The sequence below is a fragment of the Syngnathoides biaculeatus genome, chromosome 19 (assembly GCF_019802595.1).
Source record: "Syngnathoides biaculeatus isolate LvHL_M chromosome 19, ASM1980259v1, whole genome shotgun sequence".
Taxonomy (NCBI): domain Eukaryota; kingdom Metazoa; phylum Chordata; class Actinopteri; order Syngnathiformes; family Syngnathidae; genus Syngnathoides; species Syngnathoides biaculeatus.
Genome location: NC_084658.1, coordinates 8,661,692 through 8,678,882, shown reverse-complemented (window position 1 = coordinate 8,678,882; position 17,191 = coordinate 8,661,692). Strand labels below are relative to the sequence as shown.

General features: G+C 39.2%; 1 protein-coding gene across 4 annotated transcripts in view; it reads left to right on the top strand.

The window, feature by feature from the left end:
• LOC133492457 (partitioning defective 3 homolog) overlaps positions 1 to 17,191 on the top strand; it is a 264,615-nt gene that overhangs the window by 137,031 nt on the left and 110,393 nt on the right. For all 4 annotated transcript variants that reach the window (XM_061804664.1, XM_061804662.1, XM_061804661.1 and 1 more), the window contains 2 exons: positions 2,461 to 2,614; positions 10,852 to 11,038. In XM_061804664.1, the coding sequence (XP_061660648.1) occupies positions 2,461 to 2,614; positions 10,852 to 11,038 (341 nt within the window). The remainder of the gene's footprint in view (positions 1 to 2,460; positions 2,615 to 10,851; positions 11,039 to 17,191) is intronic.

The following is a 17,191-nucleotide window of genomic DNA, read 5'->3' as shown; positions in this document are numbered from 1 at the left end:
GAGAAATACAGGCGATACATACATACAGTACATATGTGAATGCTCTAACTAGGCTTTTTTTTTTTTAAATCCTTCCTACTTAGTCTAATCCGAAAACTATTTTACAGGAGATTGAACTAAATGGAAGAATGGACTCAGTCCTAAAGGAACACAAATAAGGTTCTTGATCAACTCTTGAGTTATTTAGGAATAAACTCAGTGGTGTGATAAGACCGCAAACTGTATCCCTCAGGTCATATTTTAAGTTTACACTAGGGTGTGTGCATGCATGCGAAATGCTGTAATTGCTTGTTTCATACCAAACATTATGGCCGACCTTTCCCACTAAAACGCTCCTTTTCTCTTTATTTTTCAGAAAAAAAAATTGTCTGTCAAGATCACATGAATGTCTGTAAATGCTAAGGTTTGGACACAGTAAATAAAGAATTCTGATTTCTTTCTGATTTTTATGAAGTGTGAGTTTTACATTTTAATGAGGTCCTCTGGATGGACCTCCATCCATTCAAAGGGTTGTGATAATTATCATAAAAAGGCAGGTTCTGTTTTTCCACAGGGAACTCCATGAACTACACCTCTACCACATGACATATTTTAATTATAGTGTTTACTGACCACCCCCACCTGCCATCGCATCCCAAAATAACGAATAAAACACATTTCCCTTTCTGCTAACAGCCTTTCTGCATCTGAAGTTGTGGCTAATTGATGTTTTTGCTAAATAATTCAATCGGTGAAGGGGTTCTTCTCCGTCTCTCTTAGGCATCGCAAAGTCCGCAATCTTGTGACGTAACAAGAACGTCACTTTCGGTGTAAATTTCCCCAAATCAGTAAATATAGTCTCTGTGATGAAGTTTTAGCACACATGGAACACACTCAATTAAAACCAGACTCAGAAAAGTGAGATTGGATTATTTCTTTATTGTTTGCACAGTTTTGAATTAAAACTGTTTGCCATTAAAATCTCACGAGTATTCTCAGATTAATGGAAACAGTGAGGTGGATACTTTCATGAATTTCTGATGTTCTTATCTGTTCATTCTTAGCTGGTTGCTTGCAATGAACCTCTAAGCTTTCCATGTCAAGATTGCACCTCATGGGATTAACTGAAAGGAAGTCAAGTATGTCAAAAAAATATTCCATTTAACACATTCGAATATGACTGAGTCTCAATCATCCAGGCCCACATATTTATGACCTCTGCCATTGGTGCTGATTATATTATATTTGTGTTGACCCAGGCATTCATTGAAAGCACACAAGCGCCATCCACTCTTTGCTTTCATCAGTATTTAGATAAAGTGCTGCTTTCAATTTTATTAAACCACTCCATATTAAAAAGCCAATAAGTCTCGCTTGGTTTGTATGCATCACAAAACCTCTAGCCAGGTTGTGCCATTCCCCTGAGAGTCTCACATGGCAGCACTCATAATTTAGTGGAACTCAGATCATGCAAATCCCAACTTTCATCACCGTGTTTGCCAAAGATTCCCTTCCTTGAGCTCATGTTTTTTCTGAGACCATGGTGTCTTGTCTATTCCTCTTGTCTGTCTTGGCTGGAAGCCAGAAGAAAGATGTTGGCCATCACTATTATCTAGAGACGACTAGTTCAAAACATGCATGAGCTACAAAGTTGAACGGTTCTTCAGTATCAAGCTTTCAGGGAGTTCTCTGGAAAAAAAAAACATCCTAGTCCCTGACATTTTTTTGGAAGCTCCGAAAAGGTTTGTGAATATTCCAAACCGTTCAGTTCACTTTGGTGGGGTATTTCATTAAATTGGAAATAATAACAGAATAAATGAGCCATACTCATGTTATTGAGTGAAAGTTGATACTGTAATAATGTTGATTCTACCATGTTAAAGACAGTATCTTTAACAATGCATGCTTGAACCCAAAGATAAACTTCTTTCATATCATTTACCAAAACTGGGATGTGATTTGAATTGTATAGCGGGGTAACCAGGAGGCCTGCACATTGACCACATAACACGTCACTCGTTCCGGGTTTATTGTTTAAGACAGCCCGTCAATCGGCCCATGGGAAATCCATGGAGTTTTTATCGTCTTTCAGCTAGCTCATCTTACTGCAGGAACAGTTTCACACTGCTGAGCTGGAAAATACTGACACGAGTTGAGAGCTCTCCCTCTAATGTGATTTTGCACAATAGCATTGTATCAAATAATGCAATGTGCGCTTCCTTGACATGCACAATGATAAGTTTTTAGATGTGACTAGTACAGCGACTGAATGGATTATTACATTTAGTTTAGGGGACACATTGTGAAATAATGACTTTTAAATTACTTGTATGGAAATAGTTGCGTTGACAGAGTACCTGCCAACCAATAATTTGTGAAATTAAAAAAACAGGTAAATATTTTGTTAGCTATGGTATTACAGGGCCCTATGTAATGCCGGTGTACATCTATCTAAGATACATACTCTCTTGTTTTCTGTAGGAAGTACTTCGCAGTCCACCTATGCGAGGTCATCCTGGCAAACCTTCCAGCCTTGAGGATAACCACGAGCGCCGGATCTCCCACTCCTTCTATGAAACCGTTGAAAGCTTTGACATTGTCTCAACGCCACTAGCAAATTCAGTTGGACGCATCGGTGAGTCATTGTCACATTAAATACATTCCACGCCGTTGACGGCTTTAGAAGTAAAATATGCATTTTAACTGAGAGGGCTGGCAGTGAATGAACTGTGAAAGAGTATAAGCATCACAAACTGATAGTTGGACATTTTCATTCAGGATTTTTTTTTTTGTTAAAGAGCTGAATTCATTTTTATCCAAGTCGTCCTGGGGCTGAAGGAGAAAAGCAGCCCATGACAATCACACTACCCACCACCATGTGTGTATGATGTTCTTTTGCTGAAATGATGTCCTACATTTGTGACAGATGTAATAAGACACACCTACCAAGTAGCTCAACTTCCATAAAATATTTTTCCCAAGGCTATAATTTCTTTCTCTCTTTCAAAAGTAAGATGAGACATTGTTACTTTTGGAAAGCAGTGGTATTGGCCTTGGAATGCTGCCATGGATGTCATATTTGCCCAGTCTCTTCCTAATTGTTAACACTGACCTTAAATTAGGCAACAGAGCCCTTGAGTTCTTTAGAAATTGTCCCAAGTTCCTTTGTGGCCTCCTGGAGTCCCGGCTGTTTTCTTGAGTAATCTTTGTTGACCAGCCAATCCTGGGAAGGTTCACCACTGTCACATGTTTTCTCCTCTGTAATAATTTACATGGCTAATAGACAATGGTTTTCCCAATGGTTCTCTGGAATCCCAAAGCTTTACAATTAGCTTTTATAATTTCCGTGTGGACATTTCATCACACTAAAATATTTCTTTGCCACTAAACTTTCTAAAGTGATTAATCATTTACACTACATAGATTCTCGTGATCTGTCTGTTACCTGCACTTTGCCATCTCATGATGTTTTAGCTTCTTCCCCAGCGTCCATGACAGCATGTGCTAGCTTCTATTAAATCGCTCAGTATGGCTCTCACAACCTTATCCTCACCTCCATAACCCTGCATCCCAGGGTACGCAGCACGTTTTCACCATTCGAGCCCTGAAGGGATTAACGTCATTGCTAATCTCCCCTGCGTTCACTCCATTGCTGACTGATTTCACTCAAGCCAATTCCCAATCTACCTAGCTGACATCAACTGGCTGACATTTTAGCTCTTGGGTCTATTGGAAATTGGCAATTCAATCCTCCACCAGTCACTGCTGTCATCTCACTATCGATGTGCCTTTCGCATGCATGCACACAAGCCAGGTTTACGGCGGGTCTGTTTTAATAGGATGATGGAACGAAACCATTTTGCATCTAACCTCACCAGCCTGAATTTATGCATTCCATTGTCTGTTTTTCATATTGCTTGGTGTAATTTATATCTCCCCTCCTTCTTTCATCTTTTCTTGCTGCTTTCCCATTCCAGCTTGAGCCCACCTTGAGGCACTTGACTTTTCGTCCGCTACACACTGTATAATAAATGGGGTGACATTGTCATTGGGCAGTGAGCTTCAGCTTTTCTCCATCCCACCGTTCTCATTTGTAGGCCCACTGCACACACAAGTTGAGTCAGAGTGGTGACACTCTGCCACTGACGGTAGGAGATCAGAGGCTGTGTCAGGCAGAATCTTCTGATGATGGTTAATTAAGCTTCCAGATCAATAGGCCTGACACCGACTCCATACCTTTGACTCCCCATCTCCTTTTTTTAACTAGTCTTTCATCCGTCTCGCATTTCTAAATCTAATGAATCAAATTTATTGGCTTTTCTTCTTAGTTTGGCTATTTATTAGTTTAGCTGTTCTGACACCAGCTTGTGTGAATGCCACTTTGATCAAATGCGGCAACTGTGGCCATGCTTTGAGAAAAGTTTCTCCCTATTTGAAACTTCAAGGATGCCCAACGCTCATCACATCCTGCAGACCCACATTCAAATAGGTCAAGTGGAAAAGTTTTAAGAAGTATGGTGGTGTGTGTTATAGCTGTAAAGGTCACAGCACAAGTAAAGCTCGGTGACATCTCAGATCTGTGAAGTGACTCTTTTGAGTTTTCTTGCTCAAGGAAAAAAGTCAGCGTTTTCTTCTTCGTCTTCAGGCTGCCTCGGAGTCTTTTGCACACATTAACCCGTGACGACTGGCTATAACAGTTCTTCTTTGCTCATCTGTGGAAATGTGTGATTGGGAGAAACTACGTAAATTTAAGAAGCAATAGATCGGTTATTTTAGGTAGCCACTTATTTCACTGTGCAGCTCATCATTTGTTCAAAATTGTGCGATAAGTTACTTACTGAAAGATATTGATGTCCCATTAAAGCCACAATGCCAACCACTAAGACAATTGGCAATAATTTCGACATTTTAGCATCACTTTCACTCTTGAACAGTGAGGCCAATTCCTTTTTTTAATTTTTAACTATTTAATTAATTGTTTTCGCAGTAGATTGTAAACATATCTATTTGACATTATAAGAGGAATATACTAACAAAGAGATTGCTTTGTGTTGCGAGCCAATATTTGCATTACAAATACACTTCACATATGCGGCCGCTCGAGTGAAGTGGAAACAAACAAACAAAAAAAAAAAGAGCCAGTTAATTGAAGTGAATATCCATGCAAACATAATTATAACAATCACAAGGAGAATCTGAAAGATGGTAAAACTTGTCAACAGAGTGACTTAAGGCTCCTGATGTCACTCACTAAGTACACTAACATATGAACCTATTATACATTGTTAAAAAAATAAATTTCTTGGCCTTTTAAATTTCACATAAACTAAGACCATTTTCAATTTTGGTGCAGGTAACTACTGCTTGGATCAAGGAATTTGTTACATTTAAGTGCGGTTTGAATGTTAGACACTAACACTTAATCAAAATGCCATTATTGTAATGTTAAAGGTCATCCAGGAAGTGCAGTACATTTCAATTAACAACAATTGCACAAATACAGTATTGAGCACTATTCATGTTTTTTCCCCCCCATTTTATACTTGTTACTGTGCCACCTTTGAAAGAGAATACATATTTTGAAGGCAGCTGCTCTTCTATCAAAATGTTACTTTCGACATACTGCTCTGGGTGTGATGTGACGGTTGCGGAGACAGATTTTAAGAAGTGTCTGAGCAAGGTCACGATGCACACACCTGGTCCGTCTTGACTGACACCTCAATATGGAGCATAGATCTGGTAAATCATCACAAAGACTGGACACCTTTGCCAGGGTATTGTTGTTCCAACAGAAAAAACAGAATGGTAAAAATGGTGCAATTATACAGCCATTTATCTACACCGTACTGTAGCCACAGAGATGGGGTTCAAACCAGCAACCTTTCAATCACTAGACAGCCCGCTTAACCAGGTTATCCACATGTGCCCAGAACTGTGATAATTTGTTCCACCAAAACCATTCCTCTTCATTTTATGATATCACATTCCTGTTCTGAAAACACCATGTTGCCCCCCAAATGCTATATTATTATAAGTACTATGGTTTAATTAAATGTATATGTGTAAAGTGTACTGCTCTTGAAGTTTGTTGCCTTTCACACAGTATTCCTCTTAATCCACATGAGCACAGAATGAATGACACTTGAGCCAGATGCTATTATTGATTGCTGTGGAACTTACCCTTGATCTTTTCTGAGTTCTTTTAGACTATCATTCAGATTGTGTGTGTGTGTGTGTGTGTGTGTGTGTGTGTGTGTGCGCGAGCGTGGCTGCATGTTTATTTTGGTGTTGTGTATCCATGACACACACGCGTCTAGGTATTGATAGCCAGACCCAATCCAATTGCCAATTTTCTTCAGTAAACCATGCAGTGCTGTGATATTGTCAGCTTTGTCGTCTCATGTGCACAAGGCTCGAGGCTGAATCCATAACTAGCAGGGGGCGAAGTGTACTATGTTCTGCTCGACTCCTGACTCACATTAAATGAGTTTTCTGACAATTTAGTTCTTTCTTTCTATCCCGCCACCCATCCTTTTCCCACCCATTCCTTATGGGGAGTGAAAGGACGTACAGTATACTTTCTTTTCTCGACCAGAAAGGAGAACCAAATGGGAATTGAGGGGGAAGAACTATAAAGTGCAGTGAAATGTCCAGTGTGGGCACAATGTGACAGTGACAGCCGGGCTTGGATGCAAAGATTGCTATCACACCCGTCTTTACCTTCCGTTCAGTCTGACTGAAAAGTGCTGCTGGGTGTCAAATCCACACGCTGGGGTGAAAATTGAAGCCCGCGATCCAGCACTGTCTGTTAATGTGACCATTTGGCTGAGCTTCCCAAGCAGGCAGGGTGTGGGAGGGTAGGGGGCAGTGTAGGTGGGATCAAGATACATGATTTTTTTCTTTTTTTTTAAGAGGAAACAACATCTTGTGATGGTGGTGTGTGCATGTTTGTGTTTTTCTTTCTCCCACATTAAACTTCCCAAATAAGAAACATAATAGCTACTTTCCTGCAAGATCCAATACCAAGCAATGTTAGTGCATTATGGTTATTATTTATAAACATATTAAAGATACATTTCTCTAAGAGTGAAATGGTATTTGAAAGACTGCTCAGTTGATGGAAAAAACATTTTTTTGTTACACTTTTCACCCAATGTTGCATTAGGGAACTGTTGTTTATCATCTGCCACATTTGTTTAGTGACTGGTGAATTGTCCATATTTACCTCTGCCTTTTGAGCATAGTCCACGATAAATATAAGAGTGAGGCACGGGGTTTATGAGCTAAGTTACTACAGATGATGCTTTTCTGAAACCTTAATTTGATTGAGGAGATTATTAAAAATAAATGTCATTCGAAAGGCTAAATGACACAATTAATCATATACACGCCTGATGTGTTCACTACTGGATTAGTGGGTGCACAACTACAAAATTCAAGAGTTGTTTTTACACTGTCAGGTGGAAATGAAAAATGAAAAATGCAGCCCAAATGAAACGTGGATATTATTTGTTTATCATTAAGTGTGTGTGTGTGTGTGCTTGTTCCTCAAGGATGAGTATAAATGCTGAATATACTTTTTTGTGTTTCTAACATGACAACATTAATAAAGTACTCCTCATAATTATAGTGTGTAAAAATGTAGGCCTTGGGAGACATCTGCAATCGCATTCTACTTTTATGCCATGTTTTTAAAGGCGCACAGTAGATTTCAATATTAGGTTTAAAGTGTTTTCTTATATGAACAACAAAATAGTATGAGATTAGAGTTGTAGTAAAGTTGTCATCTGGCAGTTTTGCTAACATCTGAACAGTTTTATGGCGTTCATAAGGGGAAGAAATGTCAGTCAACCAAATGCTCTGTTCACTTCTATTGAAGATAAAATCCCATGTCGAATATGGGGGTTCACTTTTAGGATTTTGCGCCTGAGTCTCAAACCTTTACATTTCACCAGTGTGTACTTAGCAAGATTGCATAATCCGATACACATACATATTTGCTAGCCGTGGCAGCATGGGTTAATGCCCCGACCCATCAATCAGATCAATAGGCTATGAAGTGTACAAGATGAAGGAACCACAAGGAAAAATAAGAGTGGAAGTCTGCGTGATAGAGGAAAGAAGACCGATCCATTCTATTAGGATGACCTCTCACATTGGAGCTTTATGTCTCCATGGGCGGCACCTTAGTTGGAAGGCACAGAAACAGAGGAGTGAATCGCTGATCCTTTGGACTGGATGAAACCAGGTGGTCTCTCTGGCCACGGAAGGCATTTGTCTGTGTCTGCACTTGCTGCCAAAGGGAGGAAGAACATTTCTGCTTCAATATCACCTAATATCTTCCACACAACTGACCACAATTGGCCACAAGGCTGCATGCTTCAGTTTAGTTGGGGAAATGTAACTTCCACTCTTGCTTTGACCTCTATTGAGAGTAAAAAGGACTAAGAACATAATCTAATAGCTCGGTCTTTTGAAAGTTCCAGAATGTAGGTGCACATTAATTACTTATCCAATATATAAAGAAGTAAAACAGTAAGCACTGTGACAGAGAGCCACTTGTGTTAGAAGGCGAATTGAGGTGTCCCATCAGCACCTCATTGCCTCATACACACGTCTGGAAGTGCTAATAAGTCACCTTTTTGCCTCGCAGATCAGATCGAAAAGTAAGAATGATCACGAGTTCAAGTGTCACAGTAGTGCCTTTGTGAAATGCATGGCCACAAGCCATGCCTAAAAGGGGCAAATCCTGCTTCAACAAACTCTTCAAACATTCCACATTCTCGCTGGCCTGGATTTTGCCACTAATGTGGCTAATGTACATTTATATGTTTGGGATGGTTTTTAGGCTGCTTGTGGTATGTTACATTCAGAAAATGCATTTTGTATCAAAGACTTCCACCAATGTAAAATTAATTCAGAGCAGACCTTTTGTACACCTTTGCAGATACCTGCCACCCACGTACTCTATGTTGGAATTTATATTGTTAAAAAAAGGGCAAAAGCTACGAATATGTATTAACAAAGTGGGGAGGGGTGGATCTTTAATTTGCTTTTGAACATTTTACCTGTCAACCCTTTGTACGTGCATCTCTTAATTCAAAGTATGCTATTATTCAAGTGCACCCTTAACAAATTCCTACACCAGGAATCTATAATTTCCCTCTTGTAATAATCACAAAAGCAGCTGTCGCAGTTTTCTGATTGTTCATCTTTCCAAGCACTACTGACAGTAATTACAGTGTACTTACCTGTCTTTCTCTCCTTGTTAACTGTAGTTAAGAGAATGAACAGAGAGTTAAACAGGTGCTACTGTTTTTCGTGCATTTCTATGCATCTGTACATCTTTATGAAGATCTTAGTACATATAAAATAAGATATTTAATAGTTCTCAGTATGGTTCTGTTGGGCACATGAACTAAATATTCAATCTTCTCCACATAAAAAGATGAGACATTGTTTCAGCATCGGTCTACTAGATGACAAAAATCATTTGCATTATTCTGATAGACATGAAGCATCATTTTACTATATTAGACAAATATCATCATCATTATGTCAAGTATGGTATCAGTGGCCATTAACTGACCCCCCCTTGCCCAGCCAGCTCAGTTTCAGCAATTGGCTGGAGTTTTATGACTGGTGTCCCCCTTGCTGATTTACAGTGCCCATGAATTTGATTACCCAGGGTTCCCTGTCAAGCTGCCCAAGTGAGAAATTGCCTTCATTTCACCTGTACAGAGCGTCGCCCTACAGTTTAACTGGTTGATATGTTTATATGGGCTGTCGTAATACCCCTGCTTCCTTCTACAAGAATCAATTATCACACATAGTTTTCATCCCTAAATGGACATGTTTAAACCTAATAATGGTGGCGTGCGTCAACGCAAATTACTCAGATACCATGAGACATATTGTATAATGTACTGTACTTTATTATCAGTTGAGCTTGGGGTTAATTAGAGTATGGACTTTCCATAAATCAGTTGTTTTCTCTGCACAGAGGTTTTGTTTCTTTATTTGTCCAGTATTCATTTATCTTGTTCCAGGAACAAACCAAACTGGATTAAGCACGTCATGGTCGCAATAATTGCTGCTCAAAATTATTTCCACAACATGCAACGGTCATTAGTCGCCACTCTGTGAAATGAAATACCTTTTAGAACCATTTGGGGGTTTTGGCAGGGCAAATATTGCTCTTTACTTTTTGCAATGACAACCATGATATTATTAAAATATTCTTCGATAATGAAAACACGGGCACAGCACACAGGGATCGAGCGTTTCCAAATGTCTTTGTCTAATTGTAATCAGATGTGTGCTTGAACTCTGCTCTTGACTTTGCCTTCAAACTTGAAAACTTCTTTTTCCGCCCTTTGCTGAGACAACGGCCTGATCAACATGCAGAAAGAATGGCCCACCTATGTCCTCTTAGGGACAGACACCTCGTAGGACTGAACAACACTTCTTCTGCCGCTCTTGCTATTGAGTGTCAACCAATGCGGCACATTTCCTATTGACTTTGACTGTTGAGGAGATGTAAAGGGGCAATTCAAAGAAGTCTGCTACAGGGAAGGTCATGCAGGACTGAATACAAATCAGAAAAGATCTTCTCCTTCACGTCTTTGTCCTCTGAGAATATTTAAGAAGAATGACTGCCAATGACTCATAATTTAAAGTTTTTAGCTTTTGGTTTGAATGTTAGTTTCAGGATTTTGACAAGATCTGCTGTAGTATATTTAAGGTTTTCAGTAAAGTTTAATGACGCCCAAGTTTTATGGTTAAAAAAAGTTGGAGAATGCATACACTGTATGTGTGTATTGAATACAAGCAGTTGACTTGATCCATTCTGCTTCTTGCCCTCTGTCATAGGTAAACACCAACTCTCTCCCACCGTGAACATGCCGCAGGATGACATTGTCTTGATCGAAGATGACAGGCCGCCCCTGCTTCCTGTCCACTTCTCGGACCAATCATCTTCGAGCTCTCACGATGACTTGGGATTCGTGGGAGAGAACCCAGTGCCGTGGATCCATGAGCTGCCCAGTCCGAATGAATGGTAAGCAATCGACTTTTGTTCTGTTTCCCTTGATCGGTATCAGAACTTAATATGAAGCAAAACTGGTTGTTTCCAGTTACAGATGGTGAAGATTGTCAATGTGTTTAAATTTGAAGTTTGCTGCATTGTCACTGAATCACATCTACCGATACTTATGTCTGTTTAATGATAAGAAATTCATGGGAAGTGTGCAAGTGCACACGATGCTTCTCTTTTTCATTATAATCAGTAATCAATCATGTAAACATACAGTAAAACAAGAAATGATATTAAAAGTTACTGCTGTATTAAATATAAGTTTAATATCTTCCCCTGGAACATGATGATTAACTGTATAAAGCAGTTACCACGTTTGTCTGCCAAATAGATAGACAGCGGATGCTATGGATTATTAATATAACAAATCATATCGTAAACATTCCAATATATGATGTTGCCTGCCCGTGGCATTGAGCAAGATGAATGAGATCCGAGCAAACCAACTGGAGCTTTTATAAAATGGTATGATCTCAATGTCATGACATCATTGGCTTTTCCGTTAATAATGAACCTCTTGGGAAGAGTCCAATGTTGCAAGATGACATTTGTGGGTATTTGTAATAAATAATACATCGAGCCAGAGACCATTACAGGTCTGCCACCCGCTCTGATTCCTGCCACCAAAGTGATTTTAGCAACCGACTGCGTTCTCCCCGGATTATTAAATGTGGAGATTTATTGGCCTTTTTAAGGGATAAAACCAATTTGCTCTCAAAATGTAGTAAAATTATATATATATATATATATATATATATATATATATGTGTGTGTGTGTGTGTGTGTGTATTTCCCAGGTAAAGATTCATCATAGTTGTTTGTCTGATATGTCTAAATAATCATGCACTTATTTAATTTTATTATGTTGTTAATTGATTATTTTGTCAATTATGTTTTCAAATAATCAGTGAAGCAGGTACAAGAAAACTTAATTTCCATCCCTTTGTTCAGAAACAGGACGTGATTTCAAAACACTGCAGAAAATAGAAAAACACAAATTGATTATGATTCAGTTACTGCTTTGGTCCATAACATGTCAGAAAATGGGCAAAATTGTTGATCATTGTTTTCCAAAGTAAAAGAAGATTTTGCAAATGTTTTATGTTAATTAAATACAAATCCCAATCTGCTTTCAGGGAGGATGAGAGAAGTCTGCAAATATTCGCTACGAATTTGAATTGTGAACATTTAGACAATTTTAAGTGAAAAAAACGTTCTAAAGGGACATTGTTTTTCAAAATAGTTCTTGATTAATTTGACAATCGATTAGTCGTAAAAGCGGCATGGTGAGCAGTTGTAGCATATTGGCATCACTGTTTGGAGGACCGAGGTTCAAATCCCGGCCCCACCTGTGTGGAGTTTGCATGTTCTCCCTGTGCCTGTGTGGGTTTTCTCTGGGCACTCCGGTTTTTCCCACATCCCAAAAACATGCTAAATTAATTGGACACTCTAAATTGCCCCGAGGTGAGATTGTGAGTAGTGCGACTGTCGGTCTCCATGTGCCCTGCAATTGACTGGCAACCAGTTCGGGGTGCACCCCGCCTCCTGCCCGATGACAGCTGGGATGGGCTCCAGCACTCCCACGACGCTCATGAGGATAAGCTGCGCAGAAAATGGATGAACTGATTTATTGTAATTGATGCATTAATTGTTGCACCACAGTATCCACCCAGTATAAAGAAAGATAAGATATTGTGTTCTTACTCTGCTGAGAATTATTTGAAAAACATGATTGTATTACCTGTTTCTTTTTATACTTCTCCATTTCAGTTGTCATCTATTAATGTGTAGTTTTTTTTCAGTATTCCATACATTAGAACTTTTTCATAATAGATCATTGTACATACTGTATTGCGACAGCACACTTGAGCTTCCTCTCCGCCTGTACCTGCTGTCACAGTAGCAACTGCACACTTGTGCATGACTTGTGGAGTTGCACACGGGGCAGAGTTATGCTCTGTACTACTGCCCAGGGTTACGGTGAATAATTCATCTCGTCAAAGTCACATACATGAACAGACGGCAGGCGCACATTTTCTTACTTTCAAATGCTCACAGCTGCTTAAATGCATTCTCATCTCTTGACGTAAGGTTTTTCCTCTTTCTCCCATTTAAGTGACATACCCCCCGCCCACACACACACACACACACACACACACACACACACACAGTATTATGCCAAGTAAGTACCAGATGTGGTATAGCAAGTCTACATGGTATTGCAACTTTTATTTTAATTTGTTTTATTCTTTTTAAATGAAGCTCCGCCAGTGGTGTAGCAAGGGCCATGTATACGTTTTGAATATGTATTGTGCATTATGTGTTTCACCTCTGGCCTCCTCAGCATTATGCATCCCTCCTCACTCATGGGACACACTTTGCCAAGGCCGCAGCTGCCTGGTAAAATGTTTCCAATTCAGGTTTTTATTGCGTGATGTAACTCACATTTCAGGTCCTTTTTTAAAAACACTCCACCTTTACTTCAAGATGGATTGTTTACATGAATCTGACTCAAGACAGAAAATGGCCTACTTTCCTATTTTCTTGGCATCTCCTGTCATCATTTTGTGTGTACCTGTATATATTTGTCTTCATGCTGCCTTGTTATATCTCGTTAACTACCAGAACATCCAGAACTTCCTCTACAATTTTTGTATACAAACGAACGCGTACACAAAACAGGCTGTCATGACTAAACGCATTAAGATGAGCATTACAATGTTTATCTGCTGTACTTATTTTAATAGCATACATGTATCGCATTGCTGCTGCTGCTAGTACTGTTATTAAGTTTTCCTTGCTCGGGGGTTTGTTAGCAGTAGTATACATGTTATTTCCTCTCACTATCTGTGTGACCTAATCAAGGAGAGAGTCCAAAAAGTGCCCCCCTTTTAGGTTGCAATTGGATGAATCGTGGATATAAATTATTCCCTCGCTAATTTGCTGGCCTGCATAGGAGATGCTGCTTTGTTACATTAACTTCCTTTACAGTCTCTACCTCTCCATCACAGTTTGTAACAAAAGCCAAACAGGAAGGTCCTAGTCCAAGTGATTTACAGGAAAAGGATAAGATGTGCTGGCTGATGAAGTGTCTTAGTACATTCATCTGGATAAATAAAACAATGAAAGTTTTTTTTCTCTCTTGAATTAAATTTAGCTTGTTGTCGGAAACAAGCTGAGTGTGAAGATGTGAAGTAATGAATGAGAATTGGTTCGGAACGCTGATACAAATTATCCATCCATTTTCTGCTGTGCTTGTCCTCATTGCGATCACAGGTGAGCTGATTCCTATCCCCGATGAGTTTGGGCAAGAGGTAAGGTACACCATGAACAGGTTAGCAGTCCGATGTGGGGTACTGTATATACATTTATACAATTATTCACACTCGCATATAGATCTATGGGGAATTCGGTCTTTTGTTAACCTAATAAGTGGGTTTTTGGAAGGTGAAAGGCCAGAAAGCACAAAGGGAGGGCTATTTTTGTCCTTCACAGAGATAAGAGCTAAGAAGTTGTCTCCATGCAAGCACTATTTTCCATCCATCCATCCATCCATCCATTTATTTTCTGACCCGCTCATCGTCGCAATGCACAAAAATGTTGTCCTCGCCCTACACAGCAAGGTTTGCATGTCATCATTTACACTTGACCAAATGAACCGAACTGACAGCAATTTGCATTTCTTTGAAACATACTCAAAACATAGACATCAGGAAATCAGAGAAACACTTCTGTATCAGTACTTTACACTTACACAGTAAGACACAACTATATCTTGGGTTTTGCAACATGCACATCATGCTTTTTGATCATGGCGACCACATTACAATGCAGCCCCTCTTGATAAGCTATGTCATAAAATGTGGTCTGTTAATAATGAGTCAACCTATATCTCCTTGTGACAACTTGTGTGAATAGCGTTCTTATCAACCTTTCCCGCCATTTTTCCTTTCACTTCAATAAATAATTTTTTTTCAATCATCAAATTGACTGCTAATGGAAAACATAAAATGATATTCCAATATAAAGTAAAAGGACAAAAACTAAAAAATGGAGCCATGCAAAACCAACCAAACGCTGTAATTTACTCAGTCCATTTGGTAGGTCAGGTATTGTGATTACTTGAGGAAAATCTGAGAAATTCTTAAAAGTGAAAATAATTCTGTACCTTTTTCCATTTCTTTCAGTGAAATGTGTCGATTTCCGTGTTTGTTATATTTGCCAGTTCTGATAGACACTACTCTGTTAACCTCCCAAGATTGGAGGGGGGGTGAGGCACATTCATGCATGCGCATCCATGCAGCATGCACACACTCACACACACACACACACACACACCCACATGCACGCACATACCCATCTGTATATATTTATATATATACCCGCTTGCTCACACACTCTGTTGCACAGATGCCCTCAGTCTCACAGGTGTTTAGATACACACCGGCTGGTAAACAATATTGTGCATTAACATATAAAGTGAAAAAGGTCCATATAGACATGAACAAACTTTCAGGCTGCTAATGCAGGCAGTCTGCCTTCTTCGGTTGATCGGCTAATACACTGTGCCATCACGAATTGTATAACTAAGAATTACATGTGCCTGTGTGTTTTCCCCGAAATGCTAATGGTCCCCTCTAGCTTCATGAATATTTACTGTGTCTCTGCGGTGTGCCGTTGGTACAAGCATGTCATACATGCATCCTCTTTTCTTCCCACCTTGCATATGTTCCATGAGTCTCTCCATGTCAGGGACGAAATGCATGTCTCTTCCTGTTGCCGCTGGATATCAGCATGAGTAAAACGATTACCATAGGTACAAAAACATTTTTCATTGGCCTGATCTACTATATGTTAGCCTGTTTTAAACTCTATCAATGAGAGTAATCAGGACTAAAAATACAGACAGAGAAACACAAAATCTCAACTCAGATTCAGGCACGACCTTCCAAGTGTTGTACATTTTCGACAGGATAGGACATAGTTGTCAAGCTTTAATATAAATGATTAATGCACCCAACGTATTCCTTGTAAATTTGGACTAACCACCAGTTGACCATATTTTGATTTGCAAAAATAGGGACATATGACGTAGTGTATTCACAAAAAAAATAAGGTGAAGCAAGAGTGCAACCTTTGGTGTTGTTTCAGCTGTAGACTCAACAGATGGCGTGACATAGATAATTTTTTTTTTCAGTCACCAAGTGTTCTCACGAGACAACTTTTCTTGGCAAAACTGATTGGTTTTTATAAATGGGTAGTGAAAGAAAGTTGTTAAATTTTTTTATTAGGTCACCAAATGTTATCACCAGACACAACTTGCTCAGCAAATCTCCTTTTGTTATAAAAGGTAGCGGATAAAAGTTTTTTTTTTTTTTTCTGCAGCAGCTATACTCATTTGCACACTTGCACAAGCATGTAACACTTCTACAGACCAGGAGCAAGTAAAGAGAGACAAGCATCAGTTTGCAGCCAGGCAGGGACTGCTTAATTGATCTTGTTCATTGCTTTCCCGTCACTCTGCAACTCTGTTAGAAGACAAAAACAATGTGTGCACCAGGCACATTTTAGTGTCTAGGACACAGTATATATATATATATATATATATATATATATATATATATAATATATTTTCTTTTTTTTTCTTTATTCTTTTTTCAAAGTTATATAGTACTACTGCAGTGGGCTGACAACCACTCCAAGGTGTACCCCTTCCTCGGAACGAATCCATAATGTCACCTGCATGTGCACAAAACGGGACATTTGCATGTGCACAACCACAAGACGCCATTGTTGCAAAAGTAAACAAGGCCCCTCACCTTGGTCTTGTCAAGACGTATTTCGGGTTATTTCAAAGACTTTGTTCCACTTGAGCCAACTTTTTCTAATGCTTATCAGTTTGTATATCTTCTTTTTGCCATAAACTATTGTCTTCTCCTTTGTCTCTAGTTTGCATTTGTCATGAGCCTCTTTTATCCAAGTTAGCCTATTGTACAAGTCAGATGTGTACACCGTTAGGGTCCATACTACACCCATGGCCTGGGTTGGAATTGACTTGCAATGTGAAGCTAGCCTATGACAATCCACTCACTAGATTTATATTTACACTACCCATTT